The sequence below is a fragment of the Betta splendens genome, chromosome 4 (assembly GCF_900634795.4).
Source record: "Betta splendens chromosome 4, fBetSpl5.4, whole genome shotgun sequence".
In the NCBI taxonomy this organism is placed as follows: Eukaryota; Metazoa; Chordata; class Actinopteri; order Anabantiformes; family Osphronemidae; genus Betta; species Betta splendens.
The window spans coordinates 5,490,833-5,517,757 of record NC_040884.2 but is presented as its reverse complement, the minus strand read 5'-3'; the positions used below and the strand labels follow the sequence as shown (position 1 = coordinate 5,517,757).

The window sequence follows — 26,925 nt, the reverse complement described above, 5'->3', positions numbered from 1 at the left end:
ATACAAAAGTTTCTGATGGTGCAATGTGATCGGGACAATATATTGAAGATATAAACTTGCTTTTGTTTTGTAGCATGAATAGCTGCAAAGAGCATAAACCGGACATGTTGCCTAAAGGTATAGAGGGTGCTGTTAATGAATTATTTTACTGCAATGTATCAGCACATTTGAAGAATATATAGAGAAAACTGACCAGTTAAATACAACAATAAAGTCTGATGAATCTCCTGCTGCGTGATTTGAAGCTACTTTTACAAGTTGACCAACAAACTTGATAAAAAATGGATAATGTGGCGTAAGACGCTTTGCTGAAGCTCAAATCACGTTTCTCTGCTGGAGCAGTAGCTGCTGATGTTTTTATAATGACGCTCTTCATGTGGAGAGGAGCTTTTTGTGACGTATTAGGGCGGAGCTAATGTTCTGCTTCCTAATTTGCTTCGTGGCCCGAGACGTGACCACGTGGGAGGAAAGCTACGCCAATGGGCGCTCAGAAGGCGTGGCCAGGCAGGTACGCATCGCTTCCAGCAAGCCATCATGCTAGCAGAAGCCCTGTGTAACTATCTTTGCCGACTCATGTAATGACATCGCTTATAGTCATTTTTTCAGCTACGCCGGGAGTTAGAATGGAAAGTGGAATGTGCATGTAAAGGCCCCTGTCATCTCTGCCGGGGGAACTCTATTGACCAGCAGTTAACTAGCCATTAGCTAGCGCGGCTAATCACTGCCTGACACAACGACCAGCAGCACAACAGGCAGCAACACACTAAAAGTCGGCGTTTCGACCTTGGACGTGTCTATCATTACCATGGAGAAGGTACATTTCCACATACTCTAATTTAAGCGGCTGTATAGGCTAAAGTAGTTAGAGGCGTATGTTAAGAGTGAGCATGCTAACTAAGCTATGGGCTAGCTGCTAGCCACACCTGCTCCCCCGGTGTCGGTATTCGTTTACCAAGGCCAAGCCGGCAGCGTTTATTGCTCTGAGGGGGTGAGCCATAATGTGCTAATGTAAATCAATCTGCTGTATGCTGTACACTGGCATCATCACCTCCAAACGGGGGGGATTCACTGGAAGAGCAACAGGCCTGTAGCTGTTAGCGTGCAAGGTTGCTAAGATGAGGGAACGCCCAGGACGCAGTGTTGTCCTGTGTCCAGTCATTTGCACACTAGGCTGTACGACATCATACAGTAAAGTGCCTATGTGTGTGGACTGATGAGTTGAGTGGGTTTCATGGAAAACTACAGGCGTTTAGAAGTTAAGAGGAGTCTGACGTTATAATTCAGAAACCAGACCTACTGATCACCTCACTCCCCTCCACAGGCCGACTTCCTAAAAGGACTTCCCGTCTACAACAAGACCAACTTCAGCAGGTTTCATGCAGATTCTGTCTGTAAAGCATCTGTAAGTAATTTATTTTCCCCATCACACCACTCATGCTTTAATCTAAACCTCAAATTACTCTGAAAAAGAAGGCGAAAGTGGCATTCGTTTCTGCCTCATGTTACAGAATCGAAGGCCTTCTGTGTACCTGCCAACGCGGGAATACCCCTCTGAACAGAGTGAGTACCAGTTTCGATGTGTACAGTCTGGCAGAATAGCAATATCTAAAATAAAGTAATATTAGTGTAAAAAAAATCTTTTGTGGAGACTAGGCTAATCTTCAATCCAATCCTGATTCATCTGAAGTTTTGGCTCTTTTTTCACTACAGTTATTGTAACAGAGAAAACCAACATTCTCCTGCGTTACCTTCATCAGCAGTGGGATAAAAAGGTGAGCATGTTTTTTTTTCTTATTGGCTCTGAGGTAACCACAAACCATAGAAGGAAAGAACATTAAACTTTTTGGTTTTCGTTCATTTCTGTTAATATTTTGTGTTGATCAGAATGCAGCAAAGAAAAGGGAACAGGAGCAAGGTGAGGGCGACAGCCCAGCACCACCGAGGAAGATCGCCAGGACAGATAGCCAAGAGATGAACGAGGATTCATAAATGTGTGTTCATGTCTGTAAATGTGTGTACGTTTGCATACGCAGAGTATAGCTAATATTAACTACAAAACAAAAGGATAATCCCACCCAAACAAAGATTTCAGTATGTTCTGTGCTATGGCAGAATGCTTTCCTGGCATGAAATTGCCTCAAGGACTTAGAGGAATATTACTTGAAGGTGAGAAATTTGTGGCATCAACGTTTGTTGCACAAGAAGGATGCAACTGGAAATAATCTTAAAGTCAATATTGGACGCTGACAGTGACACCGCTAGTGAGGTAACTGCATACTGACTTTTTTTTTTTTTTTTTTTACATTGGCTAGTCCCTGTGTGTGCTCATGTAAATGTTTGTATGCATGCTGAGCTGTGACTGTGTATTATTTGTTATATTGTATGTGTGAAGTGAGTGAATAGTTGAAAAGGAATAGATTTATCATCAGAGACGGACTTGGCAGACATGAACAGGCAGTACCCCTGAATCCGTGTCCTAGCTGGTGCGCGAGTCGTGTAGCCTTCTGTCACTTGGAGCCTGTCCCGATTTGTGCAGAGACGTTCTGTTACTGTTTTAGTTTTCTTCTAACTATTCATGTACGTGTATGTATGGCAACGAGCTTCCTGCCAGCCACAGTGCCCACCCCTCCCAGTTTCACTGCCCGCTCTGCAGCCACCTGGGAGCATTGTAACATTTCGCCACACTGTTTGATTCAACTGAACCAAGAATGCACTGTGAAGAACAGCACAAAGTAGAAGCAACTCTTCCTGAACTCCCTGTAGTAGTGTGTTTATGGTGAGTACAGTATGTTTGTCTTAAGTTGAGTCTGGGACTTGTGCTTGTAGGTTAATGTTGGTTGTTCTTAAACAAAATCTATACAATACATCTGGCAATGCCTTCTTGTCAGTGGAAATCAGAAGGCATGGTGGGTTTAGCTTTGAGTTTTTGCTGTTTTTTCATTAAATGACGTAGACGAAAAACTGTTGGACAAAGTTAAACATTAATACGAAACAACAGTTGTGTATTCACATTTTCAGAGGCACAACTTTATAACAGCACAGACTGTAAAGAACAGTGTCTTCAGTAATGTTGGGCAAAGGAAGGAAAGAATACATTGTGTAAATAATTACAGTACCAGAGATTTTAATTCTTTGTGTCAGCCTTTGTTTCTTTAAACATGCTCATGGACATGATAGAAGAGCCTCGTGCACAGTGGATAACATCTTGCATATTAATGCATTCGTGACTGGGTCGCCTATTCCTGGAGTGGTAATAAAACTCGAGGAGTCGGCTTGTGTTGTCGTCCGTGCCACCGTGGTACAGTATGAAGTATGGTGTTAGCCTAGAGGCCTTATGACTTGTTATCTCGGTCGGGACCCAGAGACGTGTGCTTTTCTCCCTGTCTGGATGGTTTCTGTCTGAGAGCTGGCTCAGACTCACAGGGGTTTAAAGCAGTGTTATTGTTTCAGCCACAAGCATGCACGTCGAAGTGCAGCCGCCATCCTGCATCGTTCCTGCGTTTCAGTTTGTATTGGTGTCTGTAATGTACAACACTGAATAAAGCTTTTATAAAATAAATAATAATAATAATAAAGGTTACCACTGCCCAGCAGAGTCACGTAGAGGCCTCCTCTCCTTCCTGTCCCTTCGTATGTCGATGCTGCAGTGTGGATTGACAGCGTGGTCGTCATCTTTCTACCCATAGCGTAAATGATCCAATTGGAAGCGTAAAACCATGTTATGCTTCTGCTCAGACTGTTCTACGACACCCTAAGCCTTCCCCCGTGTCATGTTAGGTCACGTTCTTTTTAGCTTTGCTGAAATAAAACTGGATATAAACTGTCTTTCTCATGTGGTGCTTGTGGTCCTTGTCTTAATGAAGATCCACGTTTCATGTCATAAGAGTAAAAAGAATTGTTCACCAGGCAAAATGCTTTTGAAAATGTTTTATTAACTATTTAGGTCTTACAAAAATATGACAAAATAAATTAAACGAAATAAATAGTCCCATTTCCCAGTATTTTCTTTAAAGGTTTTTTTTTTTTTGTCGTTGTTTAGTGGTACGTTGGAAGAGCATACGATGTTCAGCAAGTGAGGCTTCCACGAAGGTGTCCCATCTTAGACTGAGGTTAGGATCAGGTTTTAATGTAGCTGTGGTGAGGCTCTCACCTCCTCAGTCCAGTAGACGGCACATTTACAGAAGTCATCCAGTCCTTTCACACTGACCAATACAAAGCAAGTAGCCCAAACCCTTTGCAGAACTGCACATTTAGATGTGAAGGAACGTCAGGTGGGTGTGGGAGCTGCTCTCCTTACGTGAAGGATTCTCGTGTTTGGCCCAAGAAAGCGCTGACGCCGCCGTCTCTGGCGTGGGATGAAGTTTGGATCAAAAACACAAAACACTTTATTTGACTTCAGTGAACACTTCAAGACCCCCAGAAGAGCAATATTCAAACGCTGCTGACAGGAATGAGGGAGTGGGATTGTGTGTTTTTGCTACTGATTTCTACTCGGTGAAGTTGTACGTTTTCCCTGAATACGACGGAACGACACACATGGAGCTGGATCGAAGCTCTGCCGCGACGTGCCCCTCAAGCTCTCAGTCTCCTCACTACGCCTGTAGCCTCAGCTGCATCATAGCATCACCCATCCCTCAAAGCCTGCAAAGACGGAGGTCTAACTCAGCCACGCTGCCGTTCTCTGACGTTTGGCCTGTGAGAACCTCACACCAAGACCCGACTGATGTCACCTTTCTATCAGCTTTGCACTTATTGACATGTTCAATGAACAATGACTCCCAAATATAGAAACACAGTGTAAATTGACTAATCGATGTCCTGCCTAGAGCCTTATTGCATTTTCTGTCAGTGAGATCTTTTTGCCTGTCTGCAGACAAACATTGTGTACTTTCTACCAACACATAACTGAAAAGTGGACTACAGTTATTGCAGGACTGAAAACGGGAATTAAATCTAAAAGCAGAATGACGTCATTGAGAGAGATTCTGTCAACACAAAACTGTGTGGGAGCTTTGACCCCGATGATGACAACCGGGGAAAATGCATAGAGTCTGACTGGGGACGATGCAGCAGGAACCGATGCTACGAGATGGGAAGTTACTCCAGACTTCTTGTGTACATGCGAGTCTACTACAATTCCGTGTCTTATTGCCTGAACCCTTCGCCACGGGCGAGTGCGTGGAAATGCATAGTTAATGGTTTGTCCCTCAACCTGCAGTGCGACGGCCTCCGACACGTTTCTCAGCGTGAAGCATCCTGAATGACCCCCGTCACGCATTTCCTTTTCTATGTGCTGATGAACCGCAGCCAGACGCTCCTGATTACCAGACACTGACGTCATGGATGAACAGTCACACGGGATTAGAACGTGACTCTACGTGAACGAACTCTGGCACCATCTTCTGGACACCCTGCGGAAGTGACACACCTATTAACGGTACAGTAGACGAGTTACTTTAGGAACATATTGACATATTTTTACTAATAACTATGTCGATGTACATGGTGAACAGAATATACAGGTCATACACCTACGATTAGCATCATAATCCAAAAATACCACTTTGGTTAAAAAGAAATCTCCATTATCAGCAAATGGTGCATATAAAAAATAAGATATGGAGCCCAACATAAGAAAGCCACTAGAGCGACGCTATAAAATAAAAACATCTCACTTTAGGGGAAACTCCCGTCGCTGCAGAGCAACAACAGATGAGACGCAGCTTTGCTGAGTGAAAAGAGGAAATTAAAGAACCTAGCTTTTGCATAAAGTTATGAGGCAGGCTGGTGCGGCCCTTTCTCCCACGGAGACAGGGACGTTTCTATGCAGGGCGTCAGGGTTTAGTGCAAATGTTCTTTCCTTCGTCTCCTCCCTTGTTTGCCGAGTCTGGTGAGAGCGTGTGGAACGGAGCACCATCTGTGTTTACAAGGCGCTCCACGGGCTTTGGATGGAGAGCAGCACTCGACAGGCTTTAATGCTCCACTTTTCCTGTTTCTGTTGAGGGGGGGGGGGGTACTGGTCAGACATCACCTCTGCTTTCAAAATAAAGCTGGTGATAAATCAGGGATGCTTTTTAAGGAAGAGCTTGTGTCACCAACACTGACTGATTCGACTTTGCCCTGTTTCTACTTCCATATAAAAGTGAGGGGGCCCAAGAATTCCGGTTAAAAATGAGACGTACCTAATGATCCTGTCACTCTGCTGTATATGTTTAGTTACTTCCCTCTGCACTCGGCCGCTGCGGCCCAGTGAGAGACGCTTACAATTTATGAGTAGAAGAAATCAAGAAACACAGCTCTTCTGCTTTAAAGGCTTAAAAATGTTAGAAACGCAGCTCATGCATTTCTTCACGTATTGCAGATAAAGAAGGATTTGTGTGTGTTTGCGCGTGTGTTTTTATTCTGTCACGTCATACAAGCTCCCGTCCTTCTTTTAAAGCCTGCGTATTTTTTTGTCGTCTCTCGAACCAAAGCAGAAGCCTCCTGGCTCTCCTTCAGGCCTCTCACCACAAACGCGCCGCTCCTCCAGCTGAGATGGTGCCAGGGATGAGTGGTGTCTGGAGCTACTGGACTTTGGAGCCGGTCGGGTCCAGGTCCGTCGCGTGCCCGTTCTCGGACCCTTCGCCTCCCGGTGATGGGATCTCGTCCGGAACGCCGTTCAGGTCAGAGCGGGTCGGCTGCCTGTCTGACGCCTGCGAGGACGACCCGTCCCCGGATCTGGGCAGCGGCGCCCCGTTCACACACGCGCCCGCCTCCGATTTCCCAAAGTTGAACAGCTTCCCAGGGTTGAAGGCTTTGCTGGGTGACTGAGAACGCTCCTGAGAGCTGCTACCTGATGATGAAGATGACGATGACGATGATGATGACGACGCTGCGGCGCCGGAGGCCACTTCCTTCTTATTCTCGGGCGACTTGAGGAACTTGAAGCTCAGGAACCCGGGCAGCTTGGGCTCGCTGCCGGTGGGCGACTGCGGAGAGCGGGCGCCGCCGGAGGAGAACTTGCTCTGCAGCGGGATGATCTGCTTCAGCTTCATCACGTTGTTGTTGGCCAACAGGGAGCTGGGCCTCTTGGGTTTGTCCGAGCCGGCGGCCCCGGCCCCGCCCCCGGCCCCGCCCACAGCCCGGGCCTTGCTGCCGTGGCTTTTGTCGTGGTGGTGCTCCCCCGAGGAGTCGCCCTTGCCGTCGTCCCGCTCCCTCTCCCTGCGGGCCACGTGCTCCGCCTGCCGCTGCCGCTCCTCCTCCTCCCTCTTCCTCCTCTGCAGCTGCTGGTAATGCTGCTGCGCCTGTCGCTCATGCTTCTGCGGAGAAAGGCGAACATTGTATCCACCGCTTTCAGCACTAACGCAGCTGACCATTACAATACTGCAGCACAAACCTGCTAACAAACAGCAGGAAGCCTGCGTACAGTAATTACTGCAGTCACTGCAATGGAGTTTCTCCAAGAAAAGTAAAAATATCAAAAGGAGTGTAATGCAAGCAATTAAGCTCTAGAAGCTGCAGTGCTGCAGTAGACTGTTTCTGCAGCAGGTTTGTACCATCCAACAGCAACTGCTCCTGTATAGATCTTATACATATATATATATATATACAACATTAGAGGCAGTAGTAGTTTTTAACCTTTATCGTTGCATCTTTTCAACCGTTCTTTCAAATTGCATTTTATTGTTGTACCTTAAACGCCTCCCTGCGCTGATAGTCCAGCTTAGCCATCTCCTCTCTGACCCACGTGGGAATGTCAGGAATGGCCACGTGGATGAAGTACTTCAGGAGGACGGCAAAGTGCTGCGGACAGACAGGCACACGGAGGTTTAACAAAACTACAGCCAGTACAAGGAGTCAGGATCAGGACGCGGTGCCTCACAATGCTCTTTAAGGGTACTTGAACTAATTCCTGCACAGCATTTGGGCTGATCCTCCTGAAAGCCCTGGCTGTTTTATCAGGCCATGACGGCGCCGCAGGCCGTTTACCTTTTCTCAGAATAGAGACGGCCACAGACCGCAGCACTGACAGGGCCAGTGCCAAATATGTTACAAGCAGTCAAAGTAACCCAAGGAGAAACGTCTCTTCATGTGTTCTTTTGCTGTAAACATTTGCATTTAGCAGAAAATGTATTTGCTTTTATGATTACGCTGAACAGGGCATTCAAGGGGCCGTCGCCCAGCGATCTGACGTAAACCGAGTGACGGAGAGACGCACCTCCAGGATGACGATGGATATGATGGCCATCTCAGGGCTGAGCCAGGGGAAGAGGCGCTGCAGCTGACCACACTGGCCGATCAGGTAGCAGTTCACTATGATGGCGATCAGGCCCATGGCTTCCATCGCAGTCTGCGGGAGAGAAACCAGCACCGTTCAGCTTTCAGTCTTAATTTGTGACTGTTACTCTGGGAGCACAGGAATCGTTAATGTTGAGCTTAGCTCCTCTCTGCAGAGTTTTCGGCGTTGATGATGTCATAATGTTATTTTGTGTTTTTGCATGCAGACAAACACGTCAGTATCACATCAATCAACCAGTGTGTCGGTAGCGACCTGCCACTGGCCGATGCTCTCCACTCGGACTCCGAAGGGCCTCTGCAGACCCGTGCAGAGCTTGAAGGCATCGCTGCGGATCTCGATGATGTTGTTGATGAGAGCACACATGGCGGCCAGAGGGAAGGCTGAGGAGAAGAGCACCACGTAGCCGAACTGGACAAACATCTCCTGGTAGTCCTGGAAGGTGTCCTGGGAAGCAGAGTAGCGAACAGTATATGTATGAAATGCATCCAGGATCCTGGTTGTTGACGCTAAACTGCTGAACAGTGAAGATTAACAAGCGCTTGCTAACTACGGCTGTTTCACAGGTATTTTCTGCTTCATGCTATTGAAACATTAATGATTGCAAAGACCCCAAGTCACGTACAGTCAATTTGAACATAATTAAATACTGAGCGCCGTCCCCTTAAAGCGCCTCCAGCTGTTGCTGTGAAAGTGAGTGTAAATGTGAGCTGACGTCTGTGCAGCGTGTGTTCACAGGCGTCTTACAGCGTATGTCTGCATGCAGCCCTCCACCTCGGCCTGAGTCAGCGCCGCGCTCTCTCGGTCTCGGGGCGGATCCATCCACGATTCCCTCTTGACTTTGGGCTCGGGCCTGTCAGCGCTCCTGCCTCGTCTCCTGTGCCGCAGCGACGCGCTGCCCTCGGGCCCAGCAGGCAGCGGCGGAGCGGAGCCGGCGTCCGCGGCGGCCGCCGCCGCCTCAGCTGCACCCGCCCCTCCCCCGCCCGCCTCCTTCACATCGTGGATGCCGTTATCGTCGTCATCGTCGCACATCTCAAACATGGAGGCGGGGTCCATGCCTTTCTCCACCATGGTGGGGCTCCCCTCCTCCAGGAAGCTGTGGTCCATGGGGGGGCTGCTGCAGGCTGCCCTTCTGTCCACCTACAGTAACAGCAACGCAGGCCAGATACTCGTACTGCACGTACTGATGGAGAGTAGATGACAGGAGAATCTATGAGACACAGGACTGCACCTTTTCGATGAAGCTGACTTTCCTCAGCTTCAGGCCACAGTCGATCAGACTCTCCTCCTCCGTCTCCCCTTCGCTGAACCTCCCGCTGTCGGCCTCGTCCCTCTCTCCTCCCTCCTCTTCCTCGGGCACCCCGCATCCCCCATTCAAGCACTTCTTCTCCCTGAGAGCGGTTGAAGAGACCGGCGGGCGTCAGACTGAGTGTGTGTGTTGACAGCTCACAGTGGTGATCTGATGGTATATTTACTCAGCGACTGACTCGCATGAATCATATAGCCACATGCAGCGAGCAAATAATGGCAGAGGCGGATAAAGTGGCGCTTTTTGAACCCGAGCAGCTCTGTTTGTAGTGACTAATACTTTGAGTGCTGCTGTGAATGACGGCTGCAAACACATACATGTCACTTTCATCATGGTATAAAGCTGGCTTCCTGAGGGTTATGAACATTTGACTTTGAGCTTGAATAACGAGTCGGACCTTCTATCTGGCTGTCTCACTCCAGGCTTGGTGCCCCTGAGTCCGGGTCCGGGCATGGTCTGGTCGCTGGGGGAGGCCTGGGCTTTTCCAGCTGCCAGGCGGACGTATTTTAGCAGTACCGACAGCAGCAGGTCCCACACGGCGCGCAGCGTCAGCTCTCCGAGCTTGTGGCGCTCATACAGATAAGGCTGGAGCACCTCCTTCACATTTTGAAGGAACTGGCGCATGATGAGCAGAGTGGCCAGCATCTGACCAGGACAGAGAGGAGAAGCACAGCCGACCGTTAGCTGCAGCACAATATGATGTCTGACTAATCAGAAACGCCTTCCCCGCGATGAATGCTTTAATAACAATAGAAGACGAGGGGAAGAGGTGAAGACGACCAAAGGGAGAACAAGAAGCATTAGCAACCAGTCAACAAGCAAATCACACAAGGTAGAAAAGGCCTCTGTCACCGAGCGAGGAATGAAGCACGAAGGAAACAGAGACTAGAAAATAGCCCCCATCTAATTCACCGTGGATGTGCCTTCCCATAATATTCAGAAATCACAAATCTCAGAAGTTACTTATCACTTTACTCAGAAATAAAAAAATAAATATTGGTAAAACCATTGACAGCAGAACCCAGGATTAAAGGAAAGACTTGCTGAAAGCAGCGTCAGGAGTCTCGCTTTTTGTTGGTGGAGTAAAACGTTTTCTGCGCCGCTGATGAGCTGTAGCTGCACCAGAATAAATATCTCACACAGACGTGAAAGGGGTGTAATTTTTCATTTGATGGGCCTCAGAAGCGTGGAGGACACGCTGTTCTCCCAGCGCGACCTGCCGGAACAGTCAGCACCGATTCAGACGGAGTCAGACGCTGGCAGAACGGAGCCGACAACACAGATGCTTTTCATTTCAGGCGGCTGCAGAACTGCACCGGTGAATCAGCGTGTTTCAGCCAGCGCTGTTATACGTCTGAGGCTCCAGCTGATTTCACCGCATTATCAAATGGAACTGGAAACAACCACAAAGCCGTGTCTGCCTGAACCGAACTGCTCCTCAGACACGGGAGAACTATGAAGTCAGGTGACGCTCGACGTGTCACTCCGGCTGAGAGCGTAACAGAAACCGACAGACGGCGAGAAAACGGGGAGGGAGGTGTGAGAGTTGAACCGAATTCAAAAGCACCAAAGCCGAGCAGAAGGAGAAGATGGATTCAACAGGTGAACCACTCAGGGGCCGAATGGGAGAAACCTTCAGAAGACAAAGCAAAAGCAGCGGTGAAGCTTTGACCCGGCAGAGTCGTACTTTGGACCGGAGCAAAGCCCTGGCGACCCAGGGCACAGAGACCACCAGCGCCCGGAGCTTCACCAAGATGAAGGGCAGCACGTTGACCCGGACCTGCCGCTGCAGGCTCCGCAGCAGCGCCAACACCAGCAACATCTTCCACAGACGGAGAAACGGACGGGTGTGAAGGCGAGCGCTCAAACACACCAACGCACACACAGCACGGCGACGCTGAGCCGGAGCTTTACCTCTTTCAGACGCTCCATGTCTTTGAGGTAGAATCCAATGTAAAAAAGGCTGAGATAAGAGTTTACAAACTGAAACTGTAAGAGAGAGAAACGCCAGATGTCAATAGGGTGAATAAAAGTAAAGAAGCTCAATTAAGTCATTGTTACTCACAAGAACCATTTTGATGATGAGATTTTTCTCATAGGCACTCTGGAGTCTATAATTTTCTGTGGAAACAATATAAATGATCATAAACTATGTCATATCAGTGACCATTAAAGCTGTGTGACCTCATCTAATGTTTTTTATGTTCAGACGTGGCTTCATTCTCACCCATGTCATTGAGCCAGCAGGCTATTTTCCTGTACACCTCGTCGCAGGCGGTCACAGTGATAGCGAGCATGATTTTGGGGATGAAGCGGGCGAGTCGAGGCATCTCCTTGATCCCCATCACGAACTCCTGCAGAGACGCCACCACAACGTCAGCGGCGCGCGAGGACGAGCGGGCGAACGCCGCGCGGCCGCTCACTGACCTGCAGCTCGAAGCAGACGAGCATGACCAGGAAGACAAAGCAGAGGCAGAGGATGCAGACGGGCAGGCTGACCAGCCACCGGAACACGCGCCTCCTCCACGGGGGGTAGTAGAACTCCTCGCACCCCGTCACGGGACTGCAGCGCTTCACTCCCTGCCAACGGAGAGGGAGGAGGAGAGCGTGAGGCGGCCTGAAGGAGGGGAGGGACGGACGGACGGACGGACGGACGGACGGACGGACGGACGGACGGACGGAGGCGGCGGGTCCCACCCGAAACTGAGGCCGCGGCTCCTCCAGCGACTCGGCGGGCGCGTCCAGCGTCCCCCACTTGTACGCCAGCTCGGCCCCCCGCCTCTTCCAGCGCTCCAGGAACAGGGTGGCCCACACCACGTTGAACAGCGCGAACACCACGCAGCAGATGTCGCGGCTCGTCTGCAAGCGCCACAAGGCAAACGCGCCGGGTTAGAGGCAGGCGGCGCCGCTCCGGGCCGCCCCCCGGACCCGTCCTCACCTGATCCGACTCCGTCAGCATCCACAGCACGAAGCCGATGACGGCAGGATACAACATGGAGGTGGTGTAGAAGCCCAGCCAGGCGAAGTACATGGCGATCTTCACCCCAAAGTAGTCGCAGATGTCGTCTGCAATCACAGCGTTCATGGTCAGAGGGTGCAGTTCTACCTGGGGGGGGGGTCCGTCACTTCACTGACCTAACGGCTGCTTCTCACACACAGCCTGAACCCAGGACTTCATCAGCTGACTGAGGATCCTCTGCTCGTGGAGGGGAAACACCTGCTGGATCACACCTCGCGCGCTCAGCTCCGGGACTGGGGACAAGAATGCACAGAAAAAAACAGTCAGACTAATGGCTGCAGTTCATTCACAAAGCATCTGATTTGCCTCTTTATGACTCCCAATCCAGAGGCTCCGTGCAGTGCAGCAAAGGGCGGCTTACTGATTGGCTGGCCCTCCAGGAAGTTGATGTTATGCAGCACCTCTCCGTGTTTGGCACGTAGATTGTCCAGCCAGTATTTGATGATGCTCTGTCTCTCCTGCGGGCGATCGAGAGGAGGTGAGTCAAGCCGCCGGTGTGTGTGTGTGTGTGTGTGTGTGTGTGTGTGTGTGTGTGTGTGTGTGTGTGTGTGCGGCGGACACTGACCTGCGACGTGAAGAAGCACAGCTCGCTCTCGATGTTCTCGTAAATGTAGTCCTCCTCGCAGGAGAAGCTCCTGGTTCCTCCGCCGAACTCGGGCTTCACCGCCTTCCTCAGTCCCATCTCCTCAGCACCGCGCAGCAAGCTGCAGCACAGACACAGATTTAGCCTGAGTCTGTATGTTGTTAACACAGAAGCAGCTCTAACGCCTCAAAACTCATCATCTCATTTCCCATCAGCCCCTCCTCCACGTCTCCTCTCCCCCTCCACCGTCTCCCCCATTACTATTCATTCCTCTACTCTTCCCCTTTGTCTCCTCCTGCCTCATCTGCCTTCATCCCATCATGTCTTCCTCCCTCTCCTTCTGTCCGTCCCAGCGGCTTTGTGCTAAAAGCACAGTAATAACGGGCACGCGCTCGCTCTCCGTTCCTCCTCTGTGGCCTGAACATGTGAGAAACAGGCGTGCTTCCATCCGTCAATCACGCTCCGGGGTCCAGGATGTTGCAGGACCAGGAGGCGAGTGTGGTACTGTGTGATGGATTATAGCAGAAACACGAGGCTGAGTACTGCTTAGTGTGCAGCGCCATCAGTAAAGGTCCCTGTTGAGGAACGGAACCTTAAAGCCACTGTTCAGCAATCTGAGCCAATGATGACGAACCCCTTCAGACGTGCGCTCCTGCTGCTGCCAGGAATCTTAATGAGACTCCCCCTCTTTCATTTAATCAAAGGCTTTACCACCTTTTGCCCTCGCTCCCCCCTAAATATGAGAGGCCTCATTTGGAACGGCAGCCGCAGCCAGCGTGTGGTCAGAGCTCACCTTGTACGAGAGCAGAGCGCACGCTTCCTGCTAATTTAGCAAATATCCATGTTGGACCAAATGGAGACACTCAGCAGAACAAACTGTAAAGAGCCACGTCAGAAACGGGCGCTGAGTGTTTGACTGTGACTGACTGAGCGGTACATTTGCCTGATCTTAGTTTCAATGGGATTATTTCTGATCTCTCTTAAAGTCACTGAGTAAGTGAAGGGAGCGACTGCCCGTGGAACCCTGACTGTCTCATCATATGTAGCACAGTCTCCCCAGCAGCGAGCACGCGTGTGCGGTGAGGCAGGGACGAGAACGTGCCCCGTGTCACACAGTAATCATTTTCTTTCAGCACTTCACCCGAACCCCCACTGGTCCCCTTCTCTCCCACTTTCCTCCTCCTCCTTCTGCCTCCATCACTTCCCCTTGTGTCTGCTCCTGTCATTCTCTACCACTCCTCCTTTTTCAGTCTTTTCTCGCTGATCGTCATCATCTGTCTATCTTTGTTGCACGCACATGTTAAAGTCTCCTGTTCTTTATTACATTTATTTGCGTTTGAGTGGCCCGCTGTTGAACGCACACGTCAGCACAACGGCCTGAAACGCAGTATGGAACAACGAGCCACGCTGAGCTCCTGGATTGTATTGCTCAGTATTTATACACCAAAGTCAGCGCTGAGATTAAAATGACCCTGAGACTTGACGCATGTGCCTGGAACCCTCTGCAAAACTTTAACCAAGTGGTGCTGCTGCACCGGCTAATGATTCACTGTGTGAGCGGCGGCTGCAGCTAAATTTAACGCCACGATGAACGGAGGAGCGCTTTTATACCAGCGGGGATATTTATACCTTTTGCAGCTTCACTCCAGAGCAGCATTTAAAAGGCAGTAAATAAAGGCCACTCTGTATTATTCATTTAGTTGGTAGTTTTACGTTAGGCAGCACAACAGCTGCGACTCCTCGTTCAGTCCAGGAGGACGTGGTGATTAATTAACACACCTATTGGTGCAGTAAAACACAAAAACTGTGCAGCAACAGCAGAAATCACACAGATGGTTAGATTTTACTTAGGCACCGCTAACTGAGTTACCAAGAGCCAGCCACAGGTTTCATTAAATCTAAGTCTTTATTTATCAGTTTGGAGGAATTATGGGAAATGTGCTTATTTCCTGAAGAGAGTGTGATGCCACATTTATATTAATATTCTCACAAAGAAATGGTGGAGCATTTGGGAGCTTTGGGTGGGAATAAAAGAAATCAAGGCCTCCTTGAAAAACTGTGACAAGCATTTAATAGTTACAGTAGCTTAAATAATCCTAGATAATTGGAGCTGAGGTTCTTACTTTTCGTACGTAGCCGTGACGAAGAACGCGTAGACCCGTGTGTGCTTATGATGTCGTATTTGGATGATGAGCTCTGGGATTCCCAGCCGGATGTGGTTCAGTAGCCATAGCAACGTGTGGTCATCTGTAGTGTCTGTGGCAGGAAATAAAGAAGAAGCACACATTGTGTCCACGCCCACGAGCCCAAAGTCTACGCTGGCGTTGTCTATTTGGATCTGCAGCGCTGAGAGGGCTGCCTCACACGCACAGCGAGACAAATGTGTGTGTTTGGGTGTTGAACGCTTGACCTGCAAATGTCATGAGGACGTCACAGTTCTCCGTGGGCACGGTTTTCATCCAAGACTTATGAGACATGATGTGTCTCCCAGCCTGCAGCAGCCGCTTTCCGAACAACTTATCTGGGAGACAGAGACAGAGGGAGAGACACAGAGGCACGGAGAGAGAGGGGGTCACCTTTACAAAGCGGAGCCGGCGTAAGGCGAATTGGCATTTGTAACATTTTCAGCAGCTCGCCTTCCAAAATTCCTTCCCCGCTGTCTGACGACACAGACGCACACACACATATAATGGTCAGGACAGATTTAACTGCCACAGCCCTTCGCCTCGCAACACGACACCCACAGGAGTAAAGGCCCGAGGCCGCACTTCATCCACACATACACGTGCGCACACACACACACGCACGTACACATGCACGCGCGCGCACACACACACGCACGTACGCACACACAGCCTATAAAAATGAGGACTCCCCATTGACATAATGCCTTCCCTAGCTCCTTACCCTAACCTTAACCATCACAAATAAATGCAGATGTCTAACTTTTGCTCTAATCCGAACCTCAGCCCTAAAATCAAAATCTTGACCCTCAAAAAAGCCTTTAAAGTTGTGGGGCCCAGCCAAAGGGCCCCACAAGTGACCATAGGGCTCCACTTAGGTAGAAAAAAAAGGATTTTGGGCCCCACTCTGATGTAACCACAAGGACACACACACATGCACGCACACAAGCACACGCATGCACACACACACACCTGACAACCTTTTCCTCTGCTGTTCTTACTCGCTCCTTGAGTAATAAAACAGTCACTGTAGAAAATGCAACCATGCTGAATATGCAGCTGTGAATTATTACCTTGTCTCTATTCCTGAAGTCAACAAAGCACCAGAAATAGCGCACACCGTCACATTATTAAGTCACAAACACCTTTGATGCAGCGGGCTGAAGGAATGTAATGTACAGCATATTTCCTCCGGGTTCATCTGCTTGGTGGGAAATAACATTTCTCAGACAACTGCAAATGACTAAATCCAGGCTCCACTGTCCCTTTTGACACCTCGTTGGTCACCGACCCCCTGGAGTCTCAGGTTTCAGAGTGACAGGTGCTTCCGACCGGCATCGGTGCCAGCGGTTTAAACACATACACAAAGAGACACTGAGTAACTCTCGAGGCACTCGAACCCTGGCTCCCGTTCAACAGGCGACAGAGCGGCCGCTCCGGCTCTGCAGATCGCTGTAAAACGACTATGTCGGCACATAATATGACTTTGTGCTCCCTGCTCCACGCACACCCACGTATATGTATGCAAATCCAAGCATGACACCGTTGCTACATCACTAGCAACCCTGTTCTCTGTATGACATCAGGAAACACCTGTTACAGCGGAGCATCACTGAGCTGCAGCTCATGTGGCCGCTCTTCTTCCTGGAACAGCCAGCGGTGACAGAGGAACAGAACACAGCTGATGCTTGTTTTCCATGTCTGCATTATGTATGCGCAAAGGCACCAACATGCAACTTATAGTATAAATGGAGGCCAACGCGGCACCAAAACAAGTCTGGAGCCGTCAACACATTTTACAGATTTGCTCAATAATAAATTCTTTAATGCTCAAATGTTTGTCTTTCGAGACTTAATGGCAGCATTTCACCACTTTTTATATTCATTCTGCTTCGAAATGTTTTTTTTGTTCATGATGTATTTTTTCATTTATACATTTTTCATTTTCTTATCTTGTTGCTTCTCTGGCCAGAACCATCTAAAATATTAATCATCTATATAAATAAAATAAAGGTAATATATGTTGACTGCTATGAAAAGCTGCTCTACTTGAATGAGGTAATGCACGAACCTCGGCTGTGACAGAACTTTTTAAAGCATCTCGTCCGTACTTACCCACATGTTGTGAGGCTTTTCTTACTCTCTGAAGAAGTTCTCCAATCATTGCAACCGGAGTGTTTAATCTTGAGAACGCTCAAAATCTGACCAGCTGCTCGACTGCGCTTCGGATGAAATGCTGCAGGCAGCGCTGAGGCGTGACAGCAATGCTAATGAGTCCTGTATTCACCACCGAGGGCAACACGCGCATTCAAACGCAGCATCCTGGAACAGGCAGCAGACTGGCTTCGTTTAGGAGCGCCCGATCGGGTGGTTAACATGCACTTGTGTTTTGCTTATACAGCTAGAACGCGTGAAGTGATTCGTTGAGGCTTGGTGGCGCTGACGAGGTCACTCCTGCAGGTCTGAATCCACCGTAGTGCCTCCGCAGCTCCTGAACGCTCCGTTAGGCTCAGCAGCTAATTGTTGAGGCCGTCTGTCTCCCGCTACAGCGTTGGGCAGGTAGTGTAGTGGATGGAGCTATTTTAGCTGAAAACACCTGTCTGGTGAGTCAGGTAATCGACACGCATGGGAATAAGCGTGAGCGGCAAAACAAAGCCGACAACGCGTCGGGCTCAGGCTCATAGACAGGTCTCATTATCTCATGTTAACCCTCTGGTTTATTCATAGTTCAAAAATGAACACGATCACAAATACTGTGGTGTATGGCGGTGCCTCTGGCCCGTGCTACAGAAGCAGGTCGCTGCAGAGCTTGCTGGGCCTGGACCCGTAGCGGTGCAGATAAAGCCTGTTTTACTCAGGCCTCTTCCAGGGCTCATGCTTATCAGAGCAGCCAGACGCACAACGCCGGGCGTCTTCCTGCAATCAGAGCTGCTCAAGGCGTTTTCTGCACGCGTGTGCACGCAGGTGCTTGTCTACGTCCACGCACGCCCACCGGGGCATGAAGCGGCAGATTAACGGCGCGCAAGTCGCTCGTGAAACTGGCGCGAAGCATTAAAGTGAAGGTCACGGGCGCCTAAGGAGCGGCTTGATGACGCCGCCGTCGTTGTTGTTTGATGTGCGAACGGGAGAAAGCGGGCGCTCTTCGCGCTCGGCCGGAGCGTCCGTGTGTGAGCGACGAGCATCGCACTCGGCCGGTCAGAGGTTACGTAAAGTTGGCTGTTCATTCGTGCGGCTTCGCAGACACAGAGCAGACGGAGACGGAGAAGAACTGGTTCTGCAGCTCCAGGAAGAGCGTCGGCAGCCATGTTGGTGATTAGCAGTAATGAGCAGTAATTACCTCAGTGATTTGCATAGGAGTGACGCCCGCTGTGGGTCCTACTATAGATTCCAGTGTATATAATACACAACTACATACTGTACATGAAAGAGTTGTTGTTGCTGTGCTTTGCTGAGCAACACCATTTGTTCCAGAGGATGTTATTTCTGTGAACACTGACGTACGTTAGTGATGCTTCCTGTTGCGGAGCAGCTGCTGCCAGTCGCGTCTTACTACCGACACACAGTCGACATCATTTGTTTCCCTTCGTGACTTTCAGAAGCCTGTGGTGCAGATTCACGGCGCTGATATGTTGGTTTTGGAGATTTAGCCACTAAAACGCGCAGACATTGACAGACATTGAACGCACCACATGGCCGCGTACGTGCACGCTCGGCCTCGAGGCGGCTGAGTCACGGGAGCGCGTACGCGGTTCCACCTGTGCAGATTGTGAGTCAGGCCTGGGCTCCTGCAGCCCCCGTGTCTGGAGAGGAAGACGCAGCACGGCTTCCTCTCTCTCCCAGTCGCCACCCTCCCGCTCTCCCACCTCTACGCCGGTGCAATGCGCCGTGTGCGAGCGTTCGGTCGCACAAACGCGCACGCACGCGCTCAGCTCCACGTCGCATCTTTTTGTTTCTCCACGGGCAGATGTGCTTCAGATGATACGAAAGCCTCTTGTGCCGCTGCAGCAGAACACTTCTGTCGCTCTTCACTTTCTTTTCACCTCTTCTCCGAACCAGAGCCTTCTCCATCTCACTCCCTGCTCTTTACATATCTTTTTGGCGCTGCCGTCCCCGCGCTTCTATCCAAATCTCCTCCTTCGCTCCCTCGGGGTGGAATCGTTCGCTCCATCCTTCCCTTTATACTTCTTATCCATTTCTCTCGCAGCTCTCACCTCGTCCCATTCACTCATGCTGTCTCAAGAGGTGTTTGTCATCGCTGACTACACAGCTGGATGATGTGGTCAAAGGGTAAAGGACGGGAAATGCTTAGTAGTGGTACAATTAAACTTGGTGCTGACGTCCATGTCAGAACAAAAAACACAGCAATATCTCCCTAATGGTCATTTCTGCCTTTAGATAACAGCTATAAACGACAGACTACAATAGGTCTGACTGCAGACCAGGACTGTCTTTCAACAGGAGGAAGAAGATGGAAGGTGTCAGTTTCACCTTTGTGATGAATAGGACGAAGATGTCACCGCTACTCTGATTTCCTCATTAACAGGAGCAGGGAGGATAATCCGCATTTGTCCTTGGTTTGAAAATCACAATGATTGCATGTGACACCGGAGCCTCCGATGGCTGCGATCCAGGAGGACGGGGCCGGACCACAGACAGAGCGCCACCGCGCTCACACAGACCAGCGGCTGCATCACTCTTCCCCATCCCATCCCTTTGGCTTCTCTACATCACTCCCCTCCCACATCGTCCTCGCTAAATCCTTCAATAGCCATTCTCTCCCCATCTTTCTGCCAAGTGGGCTAATCGGTGGTTCATTTTAGGTTAGCGTGTTGCTTCAAGTGAGCTCTCCCAGCACAGAAGCGGCCTCGTCTATCGTGAAGCCGGGGTCGAGCGAGGAAAATGACGCCGTGCGCTGGTCAGTCAGGTAGTAATCAGGCCCAGAGGCCTGTGTCATGGCAGACTTCTCCCTGTTATCCAACAGGCTCAACTGGGCATTGTCAAGGAGGAGGTTTAGAATTATGCATAAATGAGTGGCGATGATGAATATAGTGGAATGAATAGCAGCCTTTGTGGAGAACACAGACCTCCTTGTCGGGCCGTGGGCAACAGCCAAAGTGGAGGACGGGCTTTCTAACCAGCCAACAGAATAAAAGGGCGTGAATCACATATTTCTCCTACAGTAATTTGATTTCGAGGCAAAGGTTGTCACAATGATGAAGGTGGGTCATGCGAAAACACCCTCATACATCTTTAAGCAGCTTTAACAGAGACGGTTAGTGGCCAACGCGGGCCTGTTACTGTCCATCGGACTGATGTGAAGCTCAGACCTCGCTGTCGGACCTTTGTCTAGACCAGCTGTGGTCAGTTATTTAGGTTAGCTCAGTTACAGAACAAAACAATGGAGGGGGCTTTCATCAGAATTAAAGACATCCCAGGAGGTCATTCATTATCACTATCATTATTATAGTGCATGGAGACATCAGCATAAACATTTGTCTGAGTATTTCTAATCATCCATATGCCGGGCAGTGAGGCACTACAGCAGGTGAGTGAGGAAGAATGGAAGGAGGATAAATTAGGAGAAGCAATGCTGTAGCAGTGAGTCAGTCAGTCTGAAGGCTGTGTGATGCTGTGATATTCTATTCCTGGACAGAAAAGTCCGAGTCAGATCAATACTCAGTGGAACCAGTGATTATTGTATATTACTACATCGTCCCTTTTGTTTCCTAACTAATTAATTCAATTCACAGCTAATGCAGAACTGGGCTAATTTAACGTCTAAAGTTCTGATATTTAAAGTTCTGCAGATTGCCTATATCCCAATATTAAATAGAGGCAAATTAAATGAATCACTCTCTGAGTGGAGGCAGTGACCCTCATGCGAACAGCCGGCTGTTGACTCTTACGTTATGCTTCAATAAACACAGATTAGGCACAAAGCAGAAAAATTCAGATCTCTTTCTCTCTCAACTTCAAATATGGGCTTTACAGCAGCACCTGTGCGGTTTGTTTCCTTTGACAGCCAATTTCTCCAGGCATCGTCAGAATCACTGCACAATCACAGCGCTGTGCCAAGGGAAATGAGCAAGCGGGAGAGTAAAAAGCTGCACCAACAACAGGGCGCAGTAATCACGATGCTCAGGCACGCTGCTGCATGCGGTCCATGTGCTTTATACTGTGGAGAGCACCAACAAATAGGCAAGGAGACAAAATAAGGGCTGATAGGAGGATAAATATCTGAGAGGGAACCACAATAAAAGCCTCTAATAATAGTAAACATGCACTGTGGAACAGAACATCCACAGACTTTCACCAACTTCTAATTATTATTACAGGCAGCGAGCTGAAAGGCACCAGGCCTCTCACATCAGCGACCAAAGCAAAGCAAAACTAAAAAGAAGTCTAAACTTCCTCGGTCCAACCTTTTCAACTCACTGACACGTCGGCTCAGTCAGTGCAGGCTGTGCATCCGAATTCTTCCGAATGTGAGAGGATGGAATTATTCAAAGAGACAACATGATTCTGCAATGAAACGTATAATAAATTTGTAGTTGAAGCAAAATGTTGCTGGCTAAAAGCAACATGAAAATTGTACATTGTAGCCAAAGTGTTATTGACACCAACATAGTGACACTAAATGCTGACGCAGTACTGTGTTATATCATTAAGGCAAACAAATGGAAATAAAAGGGCTTAGAAGATGCTTTTTAGCGGGCGGTGGGTGACGATGATGATGATGGTGGTGGTGATGAAGTGCTTCAGCGGCTCCTCATCCTGCCCTGTGCTTGTACAGTAGCAGTCAAAACAGCCAAAGCAAAAAGCCGATCAAATGCAGACATTAGTGGAAAGAGCAAAGCAATTAAAGCGATTCGAACAAGCAGATTAAGCTGCTTTTCACTTAGATTTACCTTCGATGCTCAGCGAGCTGCGGGGGGGGGCTGTTCCTCTATACCTACTAAACAAATCCACAAGCAGACTGTCTCAACGAAAGCAGTCACAGGAGAGTGTTAAGAGAAAAACAAACATGATGGAGAGGATGAAGACCTGCATTACAGGCAGACGGGGTTTAAAACTCCCTTGTTTCCCATCGACTGGGTCTGCGCTAACACTGGCACGGACAATATGTCTCGTTATTAGCTGCAGGCTGAGGAGCTCTCGTTCCCTACGCGTTGTGCATTACTCTGTCTAGTCCTTTAGCTTTCTCCTGAGGCCGCAGAGTGGCTAATGTGGAGCGAGTCCTCAAGACTAAAAGCAGCATTCTTCACCGTGGTCATTGTACTCGTCCTGGCTCTGCTCGGCAACGACAGCCCCCTTAAAAAAAAGGGAGGAAATCAAATCCGGGCCCAGTCAGTGCAGTTAAAGAGGACGGAGGACTTCCATCTGACTTCACCTTCACAAATGCAATATCAGTCGCACGCAGGAGGAGGCTGCTTATTGACTCTGCTCTGACGGCAGAGAATGGAGTCGAAAGTCGCCGATAAGGTCTCTGCAACATGTCAGAGGCTTCACGCAAGGCAGGAGACAGGCGACACCAGCAGCACCGCGCTCTGTGCTCGGAATGCATTGAGCTCCAGAGTGCGCATTATCATTTTCCACTTACAGTACCATCGTTTTCATGGGTATAAATAGAAAAGTATACACTTCCGGAGGGCATGAGCGGGGATTTAGAAGTTGGTCGGCTAAAGGCAAGGAGGCATTATGCGTGATATGATTAAGCCAATAAACATTTTGCGAATCTAGGGCGGTGAATCGCTGGAGACAGGTGGTTTATCGCTACCCAGGAGCGTTTGGAACTCCATCAAGCATCGCACGGTGCACGGCGAGCTGGCGGCCAGAGGGCGTGGCGCATCCGCCACCAAACGGATACAGGATCAATTCCATGGAAATGACATTCCCCAGTTTGTTTTAGACTTAGCTCTGTGCTTCTGTAGAAACATGTGCTTCATTATGCTGATACAATGCATAACTGGCCACTCTGATGCACATCTGCGGTGATGGTGATGAGCGATTTACTGTAAAAACAGACACTTCACAGTGGAATTAAACACAAATCAGTGTGACTGCATCAAGGTCACATTCAGCGTGCTTCAGGTAAAGCTTTCGCTGAAAAATACTTGCAGCAGAGGTTCAGTACTAATAAAAGCCTTTGCATGATTATATATCTTACAACCTCTAACCACTGCTTTGTTTCCCCCAAATACAAAATATGCAAACCTCCCTGCATGGGATCTTTTTTGTGTAAGGTAACACAAGGTCAGGGAATGCTGATGCAAGTCAATGACAGTAACTGAGGAAAGCAGCACTTTACTGGTGATGGACCTCCGGTAACAGACGGATGACTTAGTTAAGGAACAGACGCCACACCCACAGTAGCTGGACTGTTTACCATCATTTGTCCAGCGCCTACTTCACTTTAATGAGCTCACATTTGCTGCAAGCTGCTCCTAATAAACATCAAGTGTGATCACAGCCAATAGCCGGTTCGCTGCATTTTATACTCAGCCTGATGCTTGGTTCAATTCTTGCGTCTACGGCCGAGTTACTGTAGTAACCGGTCAGCGCTGCGTTTGACCGACCGGTTAAGGGCAATAAAGCCCCAGCGCTGGTAACGGCAAGGTCACCCCGCTTCCTCTACCGCTAATGCAGCTAATGTGCAGCTACGCTCAGACGGGAGGAGGAGAAGGAGAACGGGAGACGTATCTCACATGCACTGAATGAGGGCGAGCGAGGCGGCGAGATCCAGCGAGCAAGGCATTAGGTTCAGAGTCATTAGGCATAAGACGCCGCTGTCATTATAGCATACTACATTACATTCATCAGCGCCTTCATTTAGGAAGCTGTGGGAGGGCACAGAACCGACAGCCGGATCTCTCTCTCGCCGCGCTTCCTGAGAAGAAGAGGCCTTTTAGGGAATTAAGTGCGATGCTCTGCCTTCTCCTCGCTTCCCCTGCCTTTCACTGCTGTATTTAAAGCAACCTGCGTGACACTGAACCTGACTAAATCTGTCTGAAGCAAGGCTGAGGTGTTCTGCCGGCAAAGGAGCGGAGTCAGAGCCAAGAGTCTACGGGCGAGCGCAGACCCCTGTCTAATACACTTAACTCATGCATTTGACTGAGTTCACTACATTTGCATAGATGAAAATGGACCGCTCAGATGTGACAACTGCCTCAGAACCCGGACGCACAACTTTCAGATCAGTACACGTTGAAAAAGAGAGTCTGTTAGGAGCTACGGTCGTAGATGTATGATCAACATGTGCCAAACTAAAACTCCATGTGAAATAGTAGAAGTACCACAAAACATCTGCTGTGTATTTTCCAAAGAATGAATATTAGTCTATATTCCAACAAATGTCCTAAATCCCAAACCTTCACGCTGGCCACAAACTGCATGACCTGATTTCTGTAGCACAGAATCTAATCAACACTGGCCTCGGAGGGAACACAAACTAATTGGTGAGACTTTTTACCGTGGTTTTTCTAACGATGGGCGATTAATTAATCTTTGAAACGCCGGCTTGTGAGTGTTGGAGCTACAAAGGACGGCTGAGGAGATCAAAGTCGTCCCGGTCTACTGTGGAGGGATTAGGAAAATGTGGCGGACGGAGGCACGGTGACGATCGAGCATCCGAGCCTTCAGCGGGAGAAATCCTTCCAGGCTTCAACCAAAAGAAACGATTAATATTAACAATAATCTCAGCAGCAAGGAGAAATCAGCCTGACGTGATGCAGCGCTGGCTGAAAGGCAGCGACACGTGTGAGGGTGGTTATGTGATATCATGGTAATCCCACTGAGGAGCCATGACCCATGCAAGGAAAATGATAACAAGTGGGAGAAGCAGGTTCCCGAGGAGACAAAAAGAAAGATTTTCCCTTCAATATTAGTTTGAGACGAGAGATTATTAGTTATGTGGCACCTGTAAACATACAGTAAGTCTTCATATCTGCACCTCTAAATCAAGTGAAGTTTGTTTTTTCATACTGTATTTTAGCCCACCAGCGGTCACTCAGCGCTCCAACCTTCCCATCGCTGACCCTCTCACTATTCATGAGCTGATGCCGGCCTCTCATCAGGCCGTCGGCAGCAACCTGCTCAGGTTACCTGCGCCGGGTCCCGTCTGCAGCATCAACGGCTCCGGCCGGCAGCTGAGGCTCGCTGCCCGGCTAATGCTGCGCTCCTGGGCCTAAAATAGCCTCAAAAGCAATCCTGCGCGACAACTATGATACGGCCTGTTCAGACCCACTGTCTGTGTCATGGAGCGTAAACAGAGGTTTGTTCTCCTAAACCTGGAGACCACCTCAACAGGGATACGGCAATAAAACATATTTAAAATGTTATGAGGCACAATATGAACCAAACCACATAAAAACAATTAATATTGCACCACCAGCTACAGAACATGGGAACACAGCAGCCTGTAGTAGCCCGGTCCGTCTATGATTAGAAATCCCTGGATGACATCATGAAGTTACTAAACAGTGGGTAAAGCTGATTCACGCACATCCCACAACTGTTAATAATGGCATAGTAGCGGCTTTGAAGAATGCTGTGGGAAACGAACGCAGCCGCGTCCACCTGCACTGAAACAGTGCCTAAACACACAATAAGGTCACAACCAGACGTTAGGCTGCGCCAAATGCGACTCAATCCGCCAAATAACGCACGTTCACTGACTAAAATGAAGCCATGTGACATAAACACACGGCGGTTCGCAGGTCAAATCCACTGTTTACAGGCCCGAGCTCTGATTCTCCGGTCATTTTTTTTCGGGACGCCCTCGTGGAGACAAAAGAGGTGGCGCGAGGCGCGCGACGGCGCGGGGCTCGCGCCGTTTCCCACCATCGCGTTCACCTGCGCTCTCCTCCTCCGCTCGCCTCTAAACCGCATCGTTCCCGGGGAACACGAGGCGCTCGCGACTCACCCAGCACGCCGGAGGAGGGCTGCGGCGGGGCAGCGCCCGGCTCCGGCCTCTCCGCGTCCCCCTGTGGCGCTCGGTGTCGGTGCCGGGAGCCGTCGGGGCCGTCGCCGGCGCTGGGCACGGCGCAGGCGGCCGCAGCGGCGCCCGCGGCTGGCGTCCCCGTGTCGGGCATGCTCTCGATCAGCGAGGAGCGACGGCGGATGAAGACAGGCTCCGGGAAGCTGTGCAGGGGTATCTCATCGCAGGGTGAGGGCAGAGCATGGGGGTAGCGCAGGGGAGGCTCCGGCGGGAAGGGTTAAATGCCTGTGAAAGTGAAGTGAAGGTTGTCGGTGCGGCGGCGGATCGTCCCGGCGGTGCTCTGGAGCAGGATGCGCGGCTGGATGGAGAGCGCTCCTCCAGCGACTGGAGGAGGGACAAAGGGAAGGAGGGCGGGGGAGGGGGGTCTGGCTGACACACACACACAGACACACACACACACACACACACACACACACACACACACACACACACACACACACACACACACACACACACACACACACCTTACCTCAAGCAACTCACGGAATAATGACTTTAAGGCTGCAGATTCGAAGGATACAGTAGGTGGATATATCCACAAAAATGTTGACTGAAGCTGA

General features: G+C 49.6%; 2 protein-coding genes across 4 annotated transcripts; one reads left to right on the top strand and one right to left on the bottom strand.

Moving 5' to 3' along the window:
* The first annotated feature begins 475 nt into the window (after nucleotides 1-475).
* dda1 (DET1 and DDB1 associated 1) lies at nucleotides 476-3,825 on the top strand. Its single transcript, XM_029146917.3, has 5 exons — nucleotides 476-814; nucleotides 1,322-1,402; nucleotides 1,509-1,560; nucleotides 1,711-1,772; nucleotides 1,885-3,825. Exons 1-5 carry the CDS (start codon nucleotides 806-808, stop codon nucleotides 1,987-1,989), a joined length of 309 nt encoding a protein of 102 aa, XP_029002750.1. The 5' UTR covers nucleotides 476-805; the 3' UTR covers nucleotides 1,990-3,825.
* Nucleotides 3,826-3,912: 87 nt separating this feature from the next.
* ano8b (anoctamin 8b) lies at nucleotides 3,913-26,712 on the bottom strand. Of its 3 annotated transcripts, none has more exons than XM_055507953.1 (20): nucleotides 26,291-26,712; nucleotides 15,597-15,707; nucleotides 15,310-15,442; nucleotides 13,169-13,307; nucleotides 12,965-13,061; nucleotides 12,720-12,836; nucleotides 12,523-12,650; nucleotides 12,282-12,443; nucleotides 12,012-12,164; nucleotides 11,812-11,938; nucleotides 11,650-11,705; nucleotides 11,499-11,573; nucleotides 11,272-11,406; nucleotides 9,982-10,229; nucleotides 9,507-9,666; nucleotides 9,023-9,415; nucleotides 8,531-8,722; nucleotides 8,198-8,329; nucleotides 7,672-7,782; nucleotides 3,913-7,298 (listed from the first exon to the last, which is right to left on the bottom strand). In XM_055507953.1, exons 1-20 carry the CDS (start codon nucleotides 26,457-26,459, stop codon nucleotides 6,564-6,566), a joined length of 3,573 nt encoding a protein of 1,190 aa, XP_055363928.1. In that variant the 5' UTR covers nucleotides 26,460-26,712; the 3' UTR covers nucleotides 3,913-6,563. The 3 variants fall into 3 exon arrangements, with proteins under 3 accessions (XP_055363928.1, XP_055363929.1, XP_029002748.1); XM_055507954.1 differs by lacking the exon at nucleotides 26,291-26,712 and adding an exon at nucleotides 17,485-20,077; XM_029146915.3 differs by lacking the exon at nucleotides 11,272-11,406 and having other exon boundaries at nucleotides 26,291-26,711.
* Between the last annotated feature and the right edge of the window lie 213 nt (nucleotides 26,713-26,925).